Below are 17,597 nucleotides of genomic sequence, written 5' to 3'. Positions count from 1 at the left end.
AAAGTGAAAAAAGTATTTTTAATCCAGAGATAGGGTAAGAATGATTTGAACATTAAATATCGGAGTTCATGACACACATAACTATAAGTCGTATTTAATGACTGGCAAATTACATCAATAGATACAAGGAAGGCATGATAAACATTGCTATTTAATGACTGACAAATGCTATATACATTGTATTTTTTGATCGGGAAAGTTAAAGATATGCATTTGTGAATCTTATAAAATTCAAATGATGATCCCAAAGGCTAATAGATCACTGACATTGCACTATGACATTGCTAAGAAAAACTTAAGTGCAAAGTACAAATCATCTTCCAATGCTTGCGCATGGATATAACACTGAGAATTGGCTTTTGATCTATGCCCTTATTGCTTACTGACGTTGGATACTAGCTAATCTTTTTGCACGATGAAATGTTTCCAAAGAGGTCATGTTTAACTATGCTTTCTTCCTTTATGTCAGCATTTTCTTTTTCTGGGCTGTTTACTGAGTAGCTGGCTCTCTTCTTCTCAAAAAGACACATCAACCACTGCATTGGTCTTTGCATATGATGATGTAAACCATTCCTCACTTACATATATGCCCCTCAAAACAGCCTTTGACTAAAGCAAGGATTGCCATGTGATAGTATTGTTTGCAAAGCGAGTTATTCCAGAACGAACCAACTTTTTCTTATTTGTGAATATTCTCATAAGATTGAGAATCCAAGTAAGATTATATATGTACATATTTTTTGCATACTTTCTACATGTTTTGATCTAGGGAAGTTTGCCAAAATCTCCAAAATGAGGTCAAGGCAATGATCAGCACAAGGAGTCTAGAATAAGGAGGGATGCCTATGCGTAGCAAGTCTGCTTGCAATACATAATTTTTACTACATTCTCCTCACCCACCTCGGCTAACTATTTGTACTACAATCTCCTCACCCACCTTGGCTAACTATTTGTACTACAATCTCCTCACCCACCTCGGTCGAAACTCCTTCTAAGGCCTCACAAAGGAATTTTTTTTTGTTTTTCTTGAAGCATCGATCGAATTAAAGAAAATTGTATCACTAGAGAAGAAAAACAATCAGCAATTCAGTAGATTAAAAATTGAAAATTTTAATCACTAAATCAATGGATTTGACGTAGTACAATTACTTGAGGAAGAATCAAGAAAATTAAACAATGTTATACTTCTTCTATTGGTCAAATAATCAGTCATGATGGTGCATCGCTTCTTCCTCCATATGTCGGTTTGCTCCTCAATTTTGGCTTTCCAATAAGCCACCTTTTGAATCAAAATGGAGCCCTTTATCTCCTCGTCATGAGGGGCTTTGAACCCCACACCACAAACAATAATGGCATCTATCATATTTTTCCAATTAGGAGACCTAAAACAATTTCAATAAACAATATAAGTATTTTAAACTAAGAGTTGAACTTTAAAATCTTCAATGCCACATGCTCCTAAAATAAAAAAAAATCAATTGACATAGAAATTAAACTATGTATTTTAAAACAAAAATGATAATTACCTAGCTTCATGAAATAGAATGGTGCAAGAAAACCAAAACTCTCCAATTGCACTTTTTGCAATTTCGTGCGTTTCCTAGTTCCAACCAATGCTCTCAAGCGATGGTTAGGAATTTGGAGTAGTGCGTGGAACAAAATTTGAATCTAAATTTGATGAAGATTTACGAATTTGAGGCCCAATACTTACACTGCAACTACCATTGCCATTACTCATAGATCTAGGAAATGGGTGAGTTGAAGAACTCTCTCCACCAAGGGTTGCCATTTCTTCTTTTTGCATCTTTCTTAATTCTTTTTGCTGTTCAAAAGTCTCTAGTTGATGTTGCACTTCACGTATAACTTAAGGGGGCACTTCTTTGCATGTTATAGCATCATGGCTTTTTAAATGTGCAAGGTGATACTTCAACTGATTAATACCTTCTCCAAGGAATTGTATCTTGCAATGGATACATGTTACTTACCCTTTTTTGTTGGTTGTATGTCATGTCCCCTCTTTAACTCTGTCTAGCAGAGACATGCGAGTTAGCCTATTATGGAGTCTTGTAGGCTGGCAATGGTGGATAGAGACTCAGTCAGGATATTCAGTGTTTGGATTTGGTGTTTTTGGTAGTAGTAGACCAGTTTGGAGCAGTTCCTTGATTTTAGGAGGCAGTTCCTACATTTTAGGAGGCAGTTCCTACTTTTAGGAGGTTATGACAGCGTCCAGGGTTGGGGTTCCATGAGACCATTCCTTGGTTTCAGTTTTAGGAGATTTGGGTGTGTTTCCTAGTTTCTAGGAGCATCCCTAGATTTTAGGGATGAGACTGCCAGTTGATCCATGATTTCCGACATCAGTCACAGATAGGTGACAGGTTCAGTTTCAGGCTTTTGGTGTGTTTCGAGCTTTCTATAGCTATTTGGGTTATATTTTTAATATATTTAAATATTTCCCAAGTTAGCATTTTAATATTTTAAATAAGGCTATGCCTATAGCCATTTCGGAGTAATAAGGGGTTTTTGGCTTCATTTGGATTCGTATGCCCATGTGTTATAGCTCGTTGGAAAGGTCTTGAACTTTTCTAAATGATTTTCACTTGCCAGGGTCCTTTTAGCACTTGGAGTTATTTTATATTGAAAAAGAGGTGTTTTCTCTATACTTGGGCGCCCAATATTGGGAAATATGATTTTATATTAAAGCGCACTTTTCATATATCTTTAGGGTTCGATTTGGAAGGAAAGAGATATAAGGAGAAGGAAACCTAATTTCTCATTATCTTTTACATATTGAAAACTTGTTTGGTGCGATATTGCTCTGGTAGAGCAATTGTTCAATCTGGGATGTGTTGTGACGTTTTCACACATCGCCCCATTGCAAATGGGGACCCTTGCTTTTTTGCTTTTTAGGGTTTGTTTTTTGGTCTTTTAGGGTTTTGTTAGTTAGCCTTTGCATTTTTGAGTGTTGTCGGGGAGATCAATAGGATAGCAAGTCCGGCTTGAGTGAAGTCCTGATCCTGAAATTTGGCTAAGTCTGGAATGTCCTGATCCTGAAATTTGACTAAGTTTGGAATGTCCTGATCCTGAAATTTGACTAAGTCTGGAAATTGAAAAACCTCAAAAAACTAGATTTTGCAATATAACTTCTGGAGGTCTGAAACCACTCTCAAACATCCTGAAAGTATATATGGAATATAACTTAAAGTATTTTCTTCTTTCTTATACTTAAATGTTATATTCCATAAAAATTATCTTGATAGAGAGTTCGAAAAGTCAAATTTCGCTCCTGTCCTTCACTGAGGATCCAGAGCGAATTTCGCTCCTGTCCCTCTCCAAGGGACCAAGACGAAGTGCTCCTGTCCCTCACCAAGGGTCCAGAGCGAAAAAGCTTAGTGGAGTCATTCCTGACCTTGTTTGGACAAATTGAGACATCAAAGGCATGAAGGAGGACGTAATCAACCCATTGAAGATAGTTTTGAAAGTTAACAAGGCATAAATGAGCTCATAAAGGCCAGGGCGCTCCTGTCCCTCTCCAAGGGACCAGAGCGATTTTCCCTCAAGACAAGTTTTTGGCAAAAGGAAGGCGAGTTTCGCGTTTGAGGTGGGTGAAGGAAGATGCAATCGATCCGTTGAAGATAATTTTCGAAGCTAGCAAAACACAAGTGAGCTTATAAATGCAAAATCGCTCTTGTCCCTCTCCCAGGGACCAGGGCGAAAAACACATTAGCTAACCTTCCTCTCCAAATTCGGACAAATCCAAGTCAAGACGCAAGGTCAAAATGATGTTTAAAAGGTTTCACGGAGGAATGAAGTAACAAAGGCCATCAAGTTGATGAAAAGTGGCTAGGGCGCTCCTGTCCCTCTCCAAGGGACCAAAGCGAAATGTTCAACATGCCTAATAGCCTAGCGATTGAAATACCATTTCTCATTTTCACGACTTAAGATAAAATGGAGAAAGCATGTTTTGTGCCTTAAAGGTAATTCAAGGACGATGAGATCAAGAATTTGCACAAACAACTAAATGGCGCTCCTGTCCTTCACTCAAGGACCAGGGCGAAAATCTTGGGAAAGCACGTTTTTGCCTTGAAGAAGCGGGTTGAACATGCATAGAAGAGATGAACGAAGGTCATTGCTTACCTCCAAACTTGATTTGGCGATCTAAAGGACAAAAACAAAGGGCAAAAGGCAAAATCGCTCCTGTCCCTCACCAAGGGACCAGGGCGAAAATGGTTCTAAGGAGCATTCGTTCCAAAAAATTGAATAGATCAAACTCAAGATTTCAAGTAAAATGCCATTTTGGACGTCCAGGATGAAGTGTTGAACGTGAAAAACAAGAATTGCAAGGCTAAAGTGTAAGGGCGCTCCTGTCCCTCTCCCAGGGACCAGAGCGATCTTGTTGATGTCCATTATCTTGCCATGCCTAGGCGCCAATATCATCTATGACACATTAAATGCCAATTTCGATAAAACCTTGAAATATTTTTGAAATTAAATTGACATTTAATAAGTGCGCAAAACATTTAATAATTAATTTATGCCTTTAAAAAATCAAAATTTTAATTATAAAGGCATTTAAAATTAATTATTATTAATTTAAAAATAAAATTGGGGCGCTTGGGGTATTATTTAATGTTTTTATAAAGTCGGCCTCTTCTTTTATTAATTTTGTTTATTTTTGGTTCTATTTTACCAAGTCGGCCTATGGATAATGAAATGGTGAGCGCCTATATAAGAGAGGTGTGTTGAGCGATTTTAATCCATCATTCACTCATCATTTCAAATGCGATTTGGAAGGGCAAAGAAGAAGTGCGAAATCTAGCTGGAGTGGAGCAAGTTTCTACAAAATGTGGAGACTAAGGAAGGCGAAATTCATCTTGAAGGCTATCGGAGAGACGTATTTCTTGCTAGATTGAAGGATAATTTCCAGATTTTGAAGACATTTGAAGGCGAATTTCCAGATCTTGAAGAAGCTAGTGGAAGGTGGAGTTCTTTTCCAAGCTAAAGGAGGCGCATTTTGCTAAAGGGAGTCTTGATCTACATTTTGCCTAGTGAATTCTCCTATTTTTGCATCATTTTTTAGAATTAATTCCCAAGTGAAGGTATGGCGTAATCACCTTGGCACCATTTTTGAAGATTTAAATTTTGCTTTGAAAATCCTAAATTAGGAAATGATAACTCAAGATTTATCATGAAGTTTCCTAATTAAAATCTTGAATCTTACTTTTAAAGTTTAATTTTTAAATTTCAAGATATATTACTAATTTTGAAATGTTGTGTAGGTATCAAGATGGCAACTCCCAAGCTCGAAAGATCTACAAGTCGAAAGACTCTTCTCAAGGAAAATCAAACCAGATCAAGGACGGTCTCATCAAGGACGATCAAGCAAGGACAAGGGCGACCTCCTCTAGTCTAGCATTGACAAGGGCGACCTTCTTCGATCCAGCATCATCAAGATAAGGGCGACCTCTTCCAATCCAGTATTCCAAGGCGAGGTACAACAATCATCCTGCACATCAAGGACACAAGAAGTTAGAACAAGGGTTCATTGAAGAAGCAGATAGTTCCAGATGAATTAATTAAAGCTAGCTTCTCAACAACATCAAGTTGAATATCTACCAAGTTACAAGTGTCAGACGAGGTGGCATCCTAGTCATCACTTCTCCAATCAGTGTGGTCCACCTCAGCATTTCCAGATTCAATGTACCTAACTCATGGAAGGTGGCACAAACTCCGATGTACCTACCCCAGCTATCCATTGGTGGAATTTTCTAGAGAGGACATGTGTCCAAGCAATACAATTTTATCATTGGTCAAGCATTAAATGTTATGTAATGGTTGTAACAAACCCTAATTAGGGTTTTCATTGTTGAATCTTGGCCATTGATCTCGAATTGATCTAAGCCATCGAATTGTATTGAGGGCACTATATAAGCCCTGACATTTCATTTTGTAAAGGCAATAGTTAGAATAGTTAGAGGAATTAGTAAGCAGTTGGAAGTATTAGAATAGCAATTAGAGTAGAGTAGAGAGAGAAGGCAAAGATTGTTGCCAAGATGTTGTTGTAAAAGACTTGTAACTTCATTGAAGAAATGGTGAAATTTATGGGTCGATTCGACAATTTGCATGGTCTTTATACTTCTCATATTTGATTTCATGTTATTAGATGAGTGGAAGAAATGTGCTTGATTGATGGTGAAATTCGTATATCCATACTACTAGCAGTTTGTTGATTGCAGACTTGCCTTGTGTAGTCAACTGGAATCATTCAGCTTAAGCTTAACTTCAATTGTTGCTTCTTCATTGATATGCATCAACCTGATGGTGTCTATGCCTGCAGTGATGATTTGAACATCATAAAGCTTTCCTTCGAAGATCGCACTAACCTTGTGGAAATGTTCCTGTGATGTTAAAACAAGACTTAGTTAGAATTCCATCAAAGATCATTCATTGCTCTTACATTCTTAGTGTTAGGATTAGATCCTCTCCTCGCCCTCGTCTTTTTTCCTTTTTTCAAATCAAAGCTAGCAAGAGTCTGTGTTCCAGCAATATTCAAAGCAGATCAGACGTTCAATCATCAAATGTAAGTCCCCTTGTGATTCCAGTAAATCACATCATACCACAAAGAGCTTATCCACACGTAGAGACCCTACATACAAGAACCTTGGAGTCATCCTAATTGATCCTTTTTCGCGATATCTTCAGCAATCAGAGGCTTTGCTCAAGAGAGGATAAGGTACCTTTAGGTATTTTATTCTGTGTTTGATTGTGTACAAAATACACGTCAACAGGATGCAAACCCCATGATTGGTATTGGCTGGGATGTAGCCCTCAGCTATTGATTGGCAGTGGATTCTTTTGGCATTGGCATTATTGGTTAGAGTGTATGTGCTATTCCTTGTGGAGATTCAGATTGCTTGGTGAGGGTTTCAGCAAGGTGGTTGAATTTCCCAGTTGGGGCGTGATTGTTTCAGCTTGAAGCCACCATTACAGCAGGTACACTTTATGTTGGAAGTGGTGAAGACTTTCATTCAGCCATAGCTGGTGTTCTTGGTTTGTGTTCATCATCTACTCTTCAGTTGGCACCATTATTGGATGTAAGTACATCCCCAGTGCGTAGGGAATAATCTGGATATTATAAATCAAAAATCTGCCTGGTACGATTTGTATCAATTCTGATTTAATTGAATGTTCTTACTTGTTTCAGCTTCCTTCCTTATTTGCTGTTTTTTATTCATTACTTGCTTATATATTCAAAAAAATACAAAAAGAAACCAAACATTCTGCATATTATACATAGAAAAATAACATTTACACTTTCTAATTAAATTAAAATAAAAGAAAAAAGAAAAAAAACTGAATAATTAGGGTTTCCAGCTAATAAACTAAGAAAAAATACAAAAACAGCTATATTTTTGATTATTTGATAGTCGGTTTCATGTTTTTTCCATTAACCTAAATAAAATAAAATAAAGCAAAAATGTAGAACGCAATGGAAACTTGAGAAAAAAAACGTACCTCTCTAAATTTGCTCCAAAATGAAGAAATGTATCTACAAATTAGTGGTGGCCTCTTCCAAATCCTTCTCAAGCTCCTCTGGATGTGTCAATGGCAGCTAAAAACATGCCCAGATGATCTTCAATCACTGTTTTGTCCTCAGTCAATTTGTTGGTTTTCTCTCCAATGACATACAATTTTTGCTCAAAAAGTATTTTTTCTCTCCTCGTGTTACAAAATGAATAGCTTTTTAGGGGGGAGGATATCACTTTATGTCTTTGTGTTTTAAGTCATGATGTTTTTCTATTGCTTTTTGCTTTTCTTCTGGCCTACCGTATTTGAGTCTACAGATTCTATAAGACTCAGCAAGTCTCTAGGACTTGCGGGGGACTTGGGTCTTGAGTCCCCAAAAGCTGTTTTGTTTGCCTCACCTTGGGAATTGCCAAGTTCGGGAGAGTCCTGTAACATGGTTTTTGCCTCTAGGATTTCTTAATAAATCCATGCAAAATACTCAGTGAAGATTTGATGATTAGCAATCCAATTTGATTGTTAATCAATCTGCTCTAGATTGATGGGATATAAGATAGCATATAGGATTTGTTTGTGATAGAGGAAAAGGTTGTAATGGACATAAAAAGGATTCAACCTTTGTACAGACAACCTTTTGTGCCTTTTGGATCATGTTTTCAAACATACTCCAGTTGCATTCGCATCTTGAATTGCTGCATGGTTGACTCAAGACATGAGTTGCAACTTGCAATCCTTTAAAAATTTGACACCTTAGCACCAAATCTCTCCCATTGTGTGTTTGAAACAAAGTTCCCAAACTCGGACTCGGCTCTGACTCGGCAAGGCTGACTCGACTCGTGACTCGGCTCGGACTCGGCAACGACTCGGCAAAATAAGAAAACCCTTGAAATTTAGAGATTTTTAACGATTTAAAACTTGTTTCATACACCCATTATTGAATTAAGCTTAAAGACACTATAACATCATCAAATAGAAGCTAGTTTGATCACATACATAAACATACATCCATCAAATGCGTAGAAATGTAAATAAGGTGACTTGCTAAACATAAACTATGATCTAGAATGATAGTGCAGCCACAATTCCTAAAGTTTGATTCATTGACATAAAATGGTATGCAGAAAATAAAGGTTACAGCAGACTGTCATTAAGACAAATAATTGGCAAGCATCATATAACACTGTCTAAATGGACAGCCTTATAACTCCTTCATTAATGAATCAAATAGGCTCATTACATAGCCGATTTACATCAATTATATTGACCAACAGACATGGACACTTTCAGATTGTCTGAGAACATATGACAGTTATAGACTCACACATTCAAACTGGAAATGCAATGTATTTGATAAGCAAAGAACCTGGTAAGAGTCGCTTTGATGAGGTGATGAAGAATCAAGCAATATCCAAAATATTGAGGACTTCCTAATGCCCAATCGAACTGCTCACTGTCGTACCTTGCTGCGGATGTGAAAAGTCTGAGATGACAATGAGGACTGCAGATAAATGTCTCAAATCACCTACTAGCTGGTTGCCCTCAACCCAAGAGGAAAACGCTTCACCAATTGATGTGTCCTCGATGCCAAATCATGAAATATGCTTCAGACACAGAATGGGTAATTCAATACCAATCTGCTCTTATTTTGAACCATTGTAATTGGGAAATGTGAAGTATGAAGTTTATAATTTATTTGAACACATGTTTTGACATGAAAACTTTTGGATCACATGCATTATGCCGGGTCACGACCCTCGGACTCGGAGAGTCAGGGCGTGACTCTCCTGACTTGGCGAGTCAGGCGAGTCATGCCCCTTGACCCGTCCGAGCCCAGGTCAGGGTCATCGTGACCCGGCAGGGGTCACCCGGCCCGCTGACTCGCGTGACTCGCCACGAGTCACGGAACTCTGGTTTGAAATGATAAAACTAAAGAATTCAATCTCATTGTTCAACTTAAAGATTCAACAATAACGGGAAAAAAAAGAAAAGTTTTTAACTTAAAGCTTGTCCTTGGTAGACTTTTACCTAGCTACAATGTTGTTTGAGTTGCCTTGCATATATCTTGTGCAAAGAAGTCCCCTTGCACAAATTTGCAGATTTCAATCTAAAAAATGATTCTCACTTCATGTTGAGTGTAATGTACCTAGAGTTTGAACATCTAACTTAAATTTTAAATTACTAATTCCAGATTTATCTTTACCATCCACAAAAATTTGCAACAGTACACTTATGATTTTATAAACTCAAATACGAAACTTTGATCCATAGAGGAGTGCACACCAAGTTTAGTAATTAAGAGGACAACAGATTTATAGTTTTGCAAGGATTTTACATCAGGCCGAGATCGAACCCTTTGCTTGGATTGCCCATCTCATGTAGTTGGTTCTGTAATTATTAAAGAGCATCGACCTTGAAGGATTGATCCTTCCTTTCCTTTGGTGCAGCGATTTTATTAACAAATTATTAATTAGTTAATTAAGACAAAGAGAAATGGTTCAGAGGTGATTAAAGAAGGGGTCTCTTGGCAGAGGTGAAAAATGAAAAGGAAGCAATCAAACACAAGGAGGCGTCTCTTCACAACCAACATAACCTTGGGAAAGAGCATAACTCTCCACCATAGAAGGAGGGGTATTAGAGATCATTGATTAGATCAGATTTGACATTGATAATAAATTGAGCATACAGCAGTTCGATCATATACTGTGGTTTTTGTATGAGTTTCTTATACATTGCATAATGAATACTGTTTATGTCCGCTGACGGCTGATTAATGTACATGCAGTTTAAAAATATGATATTTGTTAATGATTGTTTAATATATATCTTGAATAATGTGATGATATCGGATTCTTTATATGTTTTGCTTAAATATTATAATTAGCCATGATAGGGGCAATGAGGGATTACAAGGAGGGGAAACGGTGTTGGGGTCCTCTTCTTAGTATGCCACCTCATGGTAGTAGACCTGGGACATTACAAGGAGGGGAAACGGTGTTGGGGTCCTCTTCTTAGTATGCCACCTCATGGTAGTAGACCAGGGAGTCCCATGAGGCTAAGGGGGTACAAGGAGTACCACCTTGTTGGAATCAATGAACTCTGAGATGGGGGGGGGGAATCAGTGTTTTACAATTTTCAAACTTGTTAATCTGATTCTTAAACCACCGGATGCATAAGAAAGAAAGTAAAGTGCAGAATAATAAAGCAACAATCAACCACACAACCATAACACCAAGATTTTTACGCGGAAATCCGGAAAGGGAAAAACCATGGTGGGATTTGAACCCACAATATTATTATACTATGGCCAGAAGTATGATAATATTACATAGAGGGAATGCACATGCATTCAGGCACACTGCCTCACACTCAAATACATAAAAGGGCAACAACCTTGGAGGATTCACTGTCATACAAATGAGGTACAAGAGTTATTACAATGTCTGAACTGGAATATAGCATCTACAAATGCCAAAGATCAGTTCCGGTTAAGCACAATCTGATTGTCAAATGTTGCTCTGCCTTTCTGTCCTTTTCTGCTGCACATTCATCTACTGGAGCACCAATTCTGCATTCTGATGCTCATCTGCATACCACACATCCACATTCGCATAAACCATACCGAAAATAATCATCTGGATCGACATTATATATACACACAATCTAATAAGATCTCAAACATGTCGGCTTCACAAAAAACCGCATAACACGTAACATGAAATGTGTACCCTTAAGTTGGCTTAATCCGTCCACAAATCCATATGCGGACGTAAACCGAATGATAACAAGCTTCATATGAGTCTGTCCAATCACCTCGAACACGAAACCAATCACCGAAATAAACCCAATAATTCCGCATCACACGTTACACCAAAATAGCTTTGTTTTAATTGAGTTACCGGATACTAGACCTTTAATCTTGCTCATGAATCAACACCGGATACTGGGATCACAAAATAAGCTACCTCGAACCTCGAATCATTTGCCTTAATCACCGCAACCAAAATTACATCACCAATATGAAGATATGCACAATGATTTCATGTTCTACTCGTTACTGTGTTCCACCTTCTAGACTTATGCCTAATGAACAATATGACTTCCGGTAAATCAAATCTATGTACACCGGATGTGATTTCCGAATTGGGTTGCCATCAATGACAACTCCTAAGCATTAATGATGCATCAATCTTCATTGGAACAGTGTCTCTTGCCAACACACCCTTGAGCTTAGAAGGGATGGACTTCTAGGGTAACCTATTGTGAATACACGTCAACCTTCTATCAAGGTGGATAAATATAAGGAGTCTGATCATAGGAAGGGGAGATGGATGGCATGATGAAGGGGAATGGTTATAGGACACATCACTAGGTACACCACCTCATATGGATAGCATGGGCTACATGAGGCCAAGAGGGATTGTGTATCCACTCTTCGGCCTAGGGTAGAGGATCTTTGGGGTACCCTATCAAGTAAACTTATCCTGGCATCCCTATGGTTGTTTCCTCAAATAGTTTAAAGATATCTTATGAATTATTTAATATTTCTAATATATGAATAACACTCTTTGCTGCATCATGCTTGTTCATATTCAACCTATGCTCTCGAGCTATGTTAGTGGTTTTTAACAAAAAAACCTATGATCTTAGCGTGATTTACTCTTGGTTGGGATACTAGTGTGGTTCAGGTATAGAGTTGGCTAGGGTTCTGTTTTCTATCTGTGCGTTATGCTTTGATAGACTAGTGTGAACCTGCTTTGAACCCAATCAATTACATTTAAAAAATATTTTTGAGTTCCTTTTTATATCTTTTTTCTTGTACTCTTTTTTCTTGGCAAATAGTGATAGTGATTTTGTTGTGATACTAATGACAAAGACCAGCAACAAACTTTCAGATTGCTTTCACCTGTGTGTAACTGATGCACTCATTGGTGACGCCTTGTTCAAGCTGATTGGTGACTTGCTAATGATAAAAAATACTAGTATTCTAGAAACCTCAATCAATTCAAAGGTTGTTGAGTGTAAGGACTATTTGAGGGCCATGCTCTTGTTTGTAAATTTCACAAGTTTTGGCCAAAATTGGCTGATCTCCATGTGTGGATATCTCTTGCTTGGAAACATTTCTTGGAAGGGGAACTGATTATTTGTTTGTGTGCTCAAGGGTTCTGCATTCTAGAGTTTGATTCCAAAAGGGATAACAAACACATTTTGAATTTTGGTCCATGGGTTATGATGGATTATTTTTGTTGCTTCAAACTTTGGTTTCCTTTTTTCAATCCTCACAGTGGTGTGTGCCCTTTTGGCCTAATTTGGATTAGATTGCGTTATTTGCTGCTACACTAATGTGGGTCTTTCAACTTTTAAAGCCATTGCAAATTCCTTGGCAAAGTTTGTGTTTCTGGCCAGTTATTTTGGAGGTGAAAATTTCTTTTACACTTGACTCTGTATGGTGTTTTACCACATGGCATACCGTTCTAAATAATGTTTCGTCTTTCTACAGTTGTAACATTTCACTTGTTCAGTTTTTGCTAGATCTCTGTCAGAATTTGTAATGTCAACATGCTGCACAAACTATTAGCCCATTTCTTTTCCTCAAAACATACTTTGCATGGCTTAGCCCAGCTCTCCATAATAAGTTGTGGTGCAAATTTAATTATTTGACAAAAGAGGGAGTTGAAGGGGAAATAACAGCGGTTGAATAAATTTACAAATTGTTGTGGGAGCTTTTAGAAATTGACAATCTGGTCGGGGAATTCTATGCTGCTATGACTTTGGGAGATTGCAATTGTAGAAGCTATTTAATTGGTGAATTCTTAATGTAATGCAAAGTTTTATAGCAATTGGAAATTCATCTTAAAAATGTATTCAGTTGCTCTTTAAAAACAAAATTAATATCCCTGGTTTGTGCAGCTGTTTCATCTTCACATCTTCTTCTTTTTCTGTCCTTTTTTCTATGCATTTTTATTTGTTTTTGTTTTTGAAGGGTAGTTGGTCTTTTATTTTTACACATGGATTTGTAAATAACTTGTACTTTTGTGAGACACCTACCCTCTATTTATTATAAATTTAGGTATTCATTGAAAGGGGTTTTGGTGAACATGCTCATGCCATTATATCCCATTACTTGCTGCCACTGTAGGTTATGCCACTCTGGGGCATAATCTGGCTTCATCCATTTGTTTGGTGTTGGACCAATGCACTTAGCAAGCCTTGATCTGTTGGCCTCTTTGTGAGCCATTCAACTTCGCCATTGGACCAAGGGCCACTTAATCCCTTTATTTGACTTCTTGTTGATTGTTATTTGATATAAGATGCAGATCACTGTACTGTTTTCCTACACAATTTTATATCTTAGGCTCAGATTCTTATTTTTGTCTTGGGCATTGGTTCCTTGAGAAAATGAATTATATTTTCTTGTTTGCTATCATTTAATTAGAAAGAGGATTTGTCAAAAATGTATTGATGATTTTGCCTTGCTGATATTAATTTTGTGGCACAACTATGCTGTTTGATGGTTGAAGTTTTACTTTTTTAATTGGAATTGAGATTACATTCCTAAGAGAACAGGAAGCATTATGGTTGTTGCCGTAATGAAGTTTATAGCTGTGTGTTTGTCTCATTCTGCTACACTGTTAGAGCATTTGGTACACTGTTGGATGTGCAAGTGTAGTTATTTTATCATGTTAACTGCTGCTCGCTGTGAGATATAGCTTAGAGAATCAAATTTCTTCATTTGTATGTATGGCTGGCATAACTTTGAAGTTACCGTTGTTCCAAGTTTTTTTATTTTATGCAAATTGTAGTGAACTTTATAGAAATTTTTCTATTTTGAAGGTGAGAGGGATGTTTTTTGATATCATTATCTATACCTTTTCTGTTGCTTTCAATGAAAATGGAAATAATGGCTCTGACTTTATTTTTGGTATTATAGGATGCCTTCATATTATGGGACACATATGGGTTTCCAATGGATCTAACACAGGTAATTTGTCATCATGATTTCCTTTTTAAACTATTTGGGGCCTGAAAATTTCAATAGATTAATGCTCTTTTACCTGATATACAAACTATCTGTGGAATTTTACAACCAGCTTATGGCAGAAGAAATGGGCCTGAAGGTAGATGTAGATGGCTTCAACATTGCAATGGAAGAAGCTAGGCAAAAAGCAAGAAGTGCTCGAGGGAGGGTGAGTTTGTCTTTAGTGAGCAGTACAGCTTGAAATACAATGTGTGATACCAAGACATGGTTTTTATTCCTTGAAATTAGTTCACATTGACACGATTTGCAATAGATAAAGGGATGCTAATTTTGTACAACATTAAGTAATTTTTAGTACACCTGCTATCAATGCATTCTTAAATGTCTGACCATTTAGTTAGATACATATGATCAATCTCATGATTATATGGAAATTTGGGTATAACTAACATTCCTATGTTCTCTCGCTTGATGTTGGGAAAAACAGTAGTTGCCTTGTGATTGAATCATGACATCCTTAATGCCTAGATGACTAAATACAAGTATTTGTATGGATTAAGTAGGGCTTATCCCAGCAACGCTGCTCATTGAAATTCTTACTATTGGGGATGTCTGAACTGTTCAATATTGATGACTATAAGATCATGCTAGAAATTAACAATTTTTTATGAGTCAGTCTAAATGACAAATAAGGACTTTTGATATGTGCAATTATTCTATTATTTTGCTCAAGGCATTATCAAAACAGACATGCAATGGGACAGAACTATCATATTGTATCTTTCCTATTTTGCAATAACAATTTTGGAATTTTTATTAATATTTTTTTCATTAATTTCACTATTGCAGTCAGGTGGGGAAATTCTTGTCATGGAGGCTGAAGCTACTGCTGAGTTGTTGAGAAGGGGTGTTGCTCCAACGGATGACAAAAGCAAGTATGTTTGGAATCAGGTTAGTACAAGATTGTATATCAACAAGTTGGCTTTTTGTGTTTGATAAGGAAAATTTTTGTAGGCATTGCATATATTGGAAGATAATGAATATTGGTAGCTCAATATTGGACTGGATGGACAATCTCTCTGGTTTTGATTACATAATTAGAGGATATTATACAATATCTTCATCTGTGAAAAGTTGTTATGCTTCTAGTGCTTTGTTTGGTGTATGATATACAATAGGGATGAGCAAATTAGTTTATTTAAACATCATTAAGGTTGACGGATATTGATGCAATGCCCAATTATAATGTGTGCCAGCTTGTTATGCCATGGAAGGCATTTTGGTAGAGTATCTACTTGTCTGGGGCTTCTGTTTAGTATTTTCTTTGACCAAATTGAAATTCTGGGAGCACCAACATGAGACATCATGAACATCTTCACTTGGAAACTTCAAGGAGTGCTCGTGTATGGTAGCATTAAATAGTGTGCTTGTTGAACTTAGGTTTTACCTTGGGACTATAGTTGATCTTGGTCTTTCTTGGACCTCTTAGTTTTTGGGCTATATATATGTTGGATGGAAGGGGGAATTGTAAGGCCATAAGGGTTTGAAAATATGCTCCTCAGAGACACGTCCCTTGCTAAAAATGACCTTGTGCCCCATAGGGGATTTTTTGGGATGCGAGGATGGGTAGAAATGTCCCCAACTCGCCCCCTTTTTTCAAAATTTTCAGAAACATCCCCCGTACCTTTTTTTTAAAGGGGATGCTTGGGTATTGTTGTGATGTCTTCACACATCGCCCCATTGCAAATGGGGACCCCCACTTTTCCCTTTTTTAGAGTAGACGTTTTGCTTGATTTCCTAGTGTTTGCCTTTGCTTATGAGAGGGTTTTGAATTTTGAATAGGATCATGTGTTTAAAATGTCAAATATTAGAGTGATCTTGAGTTTGGCTGAAGTCTAGGGGTTGCCTTAGGGTTTTGATTTATTCTTGCCAAGTGTTGAGTTTCAATTTTGCCTTGACATGTCCTCGTCAGTAATTTTAAGTGCTTAGGTGTTTTAGGAACTTTAGGAGTTGTTTTCTCGCTCCTAGGAAGTTATTCAAATTGATTTTGCACTTTATCTTGATAGGTTTCTCTATGTTTCGCTCAAATTTTGATAAATTTGGCTTAGTCCTGATGCGTAATGATGAAATTCTAAGTGTCCAGATGATTTTGAGTGATTAAATTGATTAATTCCTGATGAAAATCCATATGCTAAGGGTCAAAATGTCAAAATTCCTTATGGGAGGTGCTTTTCCCCCCACATTTCTGATGACCGATGATTTTCCCCCACTCAAAATCTTGACTGGTAGTGAATTTCACTTGGATTCCTGATGGACCCAATTTTTCCCCCACTCATTATCCAGACATGGGGCGATTTTCCACCAGAGGTAAAAATTTGGTTGTGTTTTGGGAATTCTTCTTGATAACCCACGATTTTCCACGAGGATTGCAGATGACTTTAATGATGACTAAAATGATGATTCCTGATGCCTATCGCTTTTCCACCAAGACTTTTATGACGAGATTTTAAGGATTTTTGTGTGGATTGAGATTCCAGACATAGGGCGAATATCCACTAGTGATGAGTTTGGCAATTTTGGGTCCGGATAATTGTCCAGACAGGGGTCGATTTTCCACCAAAGACATTTTAAATGATTTTTAATAAGTTTTCATTGGGATTTTTATCCCAACATGGGGCGATTTCCCTCCCCAAGGATCAATTTTGATCTAAATTTAAAAATATTTTAAATGAATTGACCCAAAATTAATTTTTTTAACAAGTGTTGACGATTATTTAAAAAGGAAAAACAATTATTTAATGATCTGCAATGATCATTTAATAATTAATTATTTTTCTAATGCAAAATGATTTTCGCAAGCAAGCTATAAAGGCAAAGTTTTATCCCACATTGCTTGTGTGGTGAAGTTTTAAGGTGAAAATGTGTTTTAAGTGCCTGCCCAGCATTAAAATAACATTATAAGTGTGTTGATGTGACAGTTTGAAGGTTGATTGAAGGCAGATTGAAGGTCCCAGCTGGGCGTTTTTTGCCCAAGTGTCCATTGGACACCATTTTTGGAAGCTAAGTTGCAGATTTAAAGAGTTTGTTTGCTCAACCAGAC

At 37.1% G+C, this 17,597-nt stretch overlaps 1 protein-coding gene across 1 annotated transcript in view; it reads left to right on the top strand.

The window, feature by feature from the left end:
- LOC131049128 (alanine--tRNA ligase) overlaps positions 1-17,597 on the top strand; it is a 126,527-nt gene that overhangs the window by 65,645 nt on the left and 43,285 nt on the right. The window contains exons 10-12 of the mRNA XM_057983159.2: positions 14,450-14,500; positions 14,610-14,705; positions 15,347-15,448. Coding sequence (XP_057839142.2) covers positions 14,450-14,500; positions 14,610-14,705; positions 15,347-15,448 — 249 coding nt within the window. The remainder of the gene's footprint in view (positions 1-14,449; positions 14,501-14,609; positions 14,706-15,346; positions 15,449-17,597) is intronic.

Source organism: Cryptomeria japonica, chromosome 3 (assembly GCF_030272615.1).
Source record: "Cryptomeria japonica chromosome 3, Sugi_1.0, whole genome shotgun sequence".
In the NCBI taxonomy this organism is placed as follows: Eukaryota; Viridiplantae; Streptophyta; class Pinopsida; order Cupressales; family Cupressaceae; genus Cryptomeria; species Cryptomeria japonica.
Note: the sequence above shows the minus strand (reverse complement) of the source record. Positions and strands in the feature narration are given on the sequence as shown.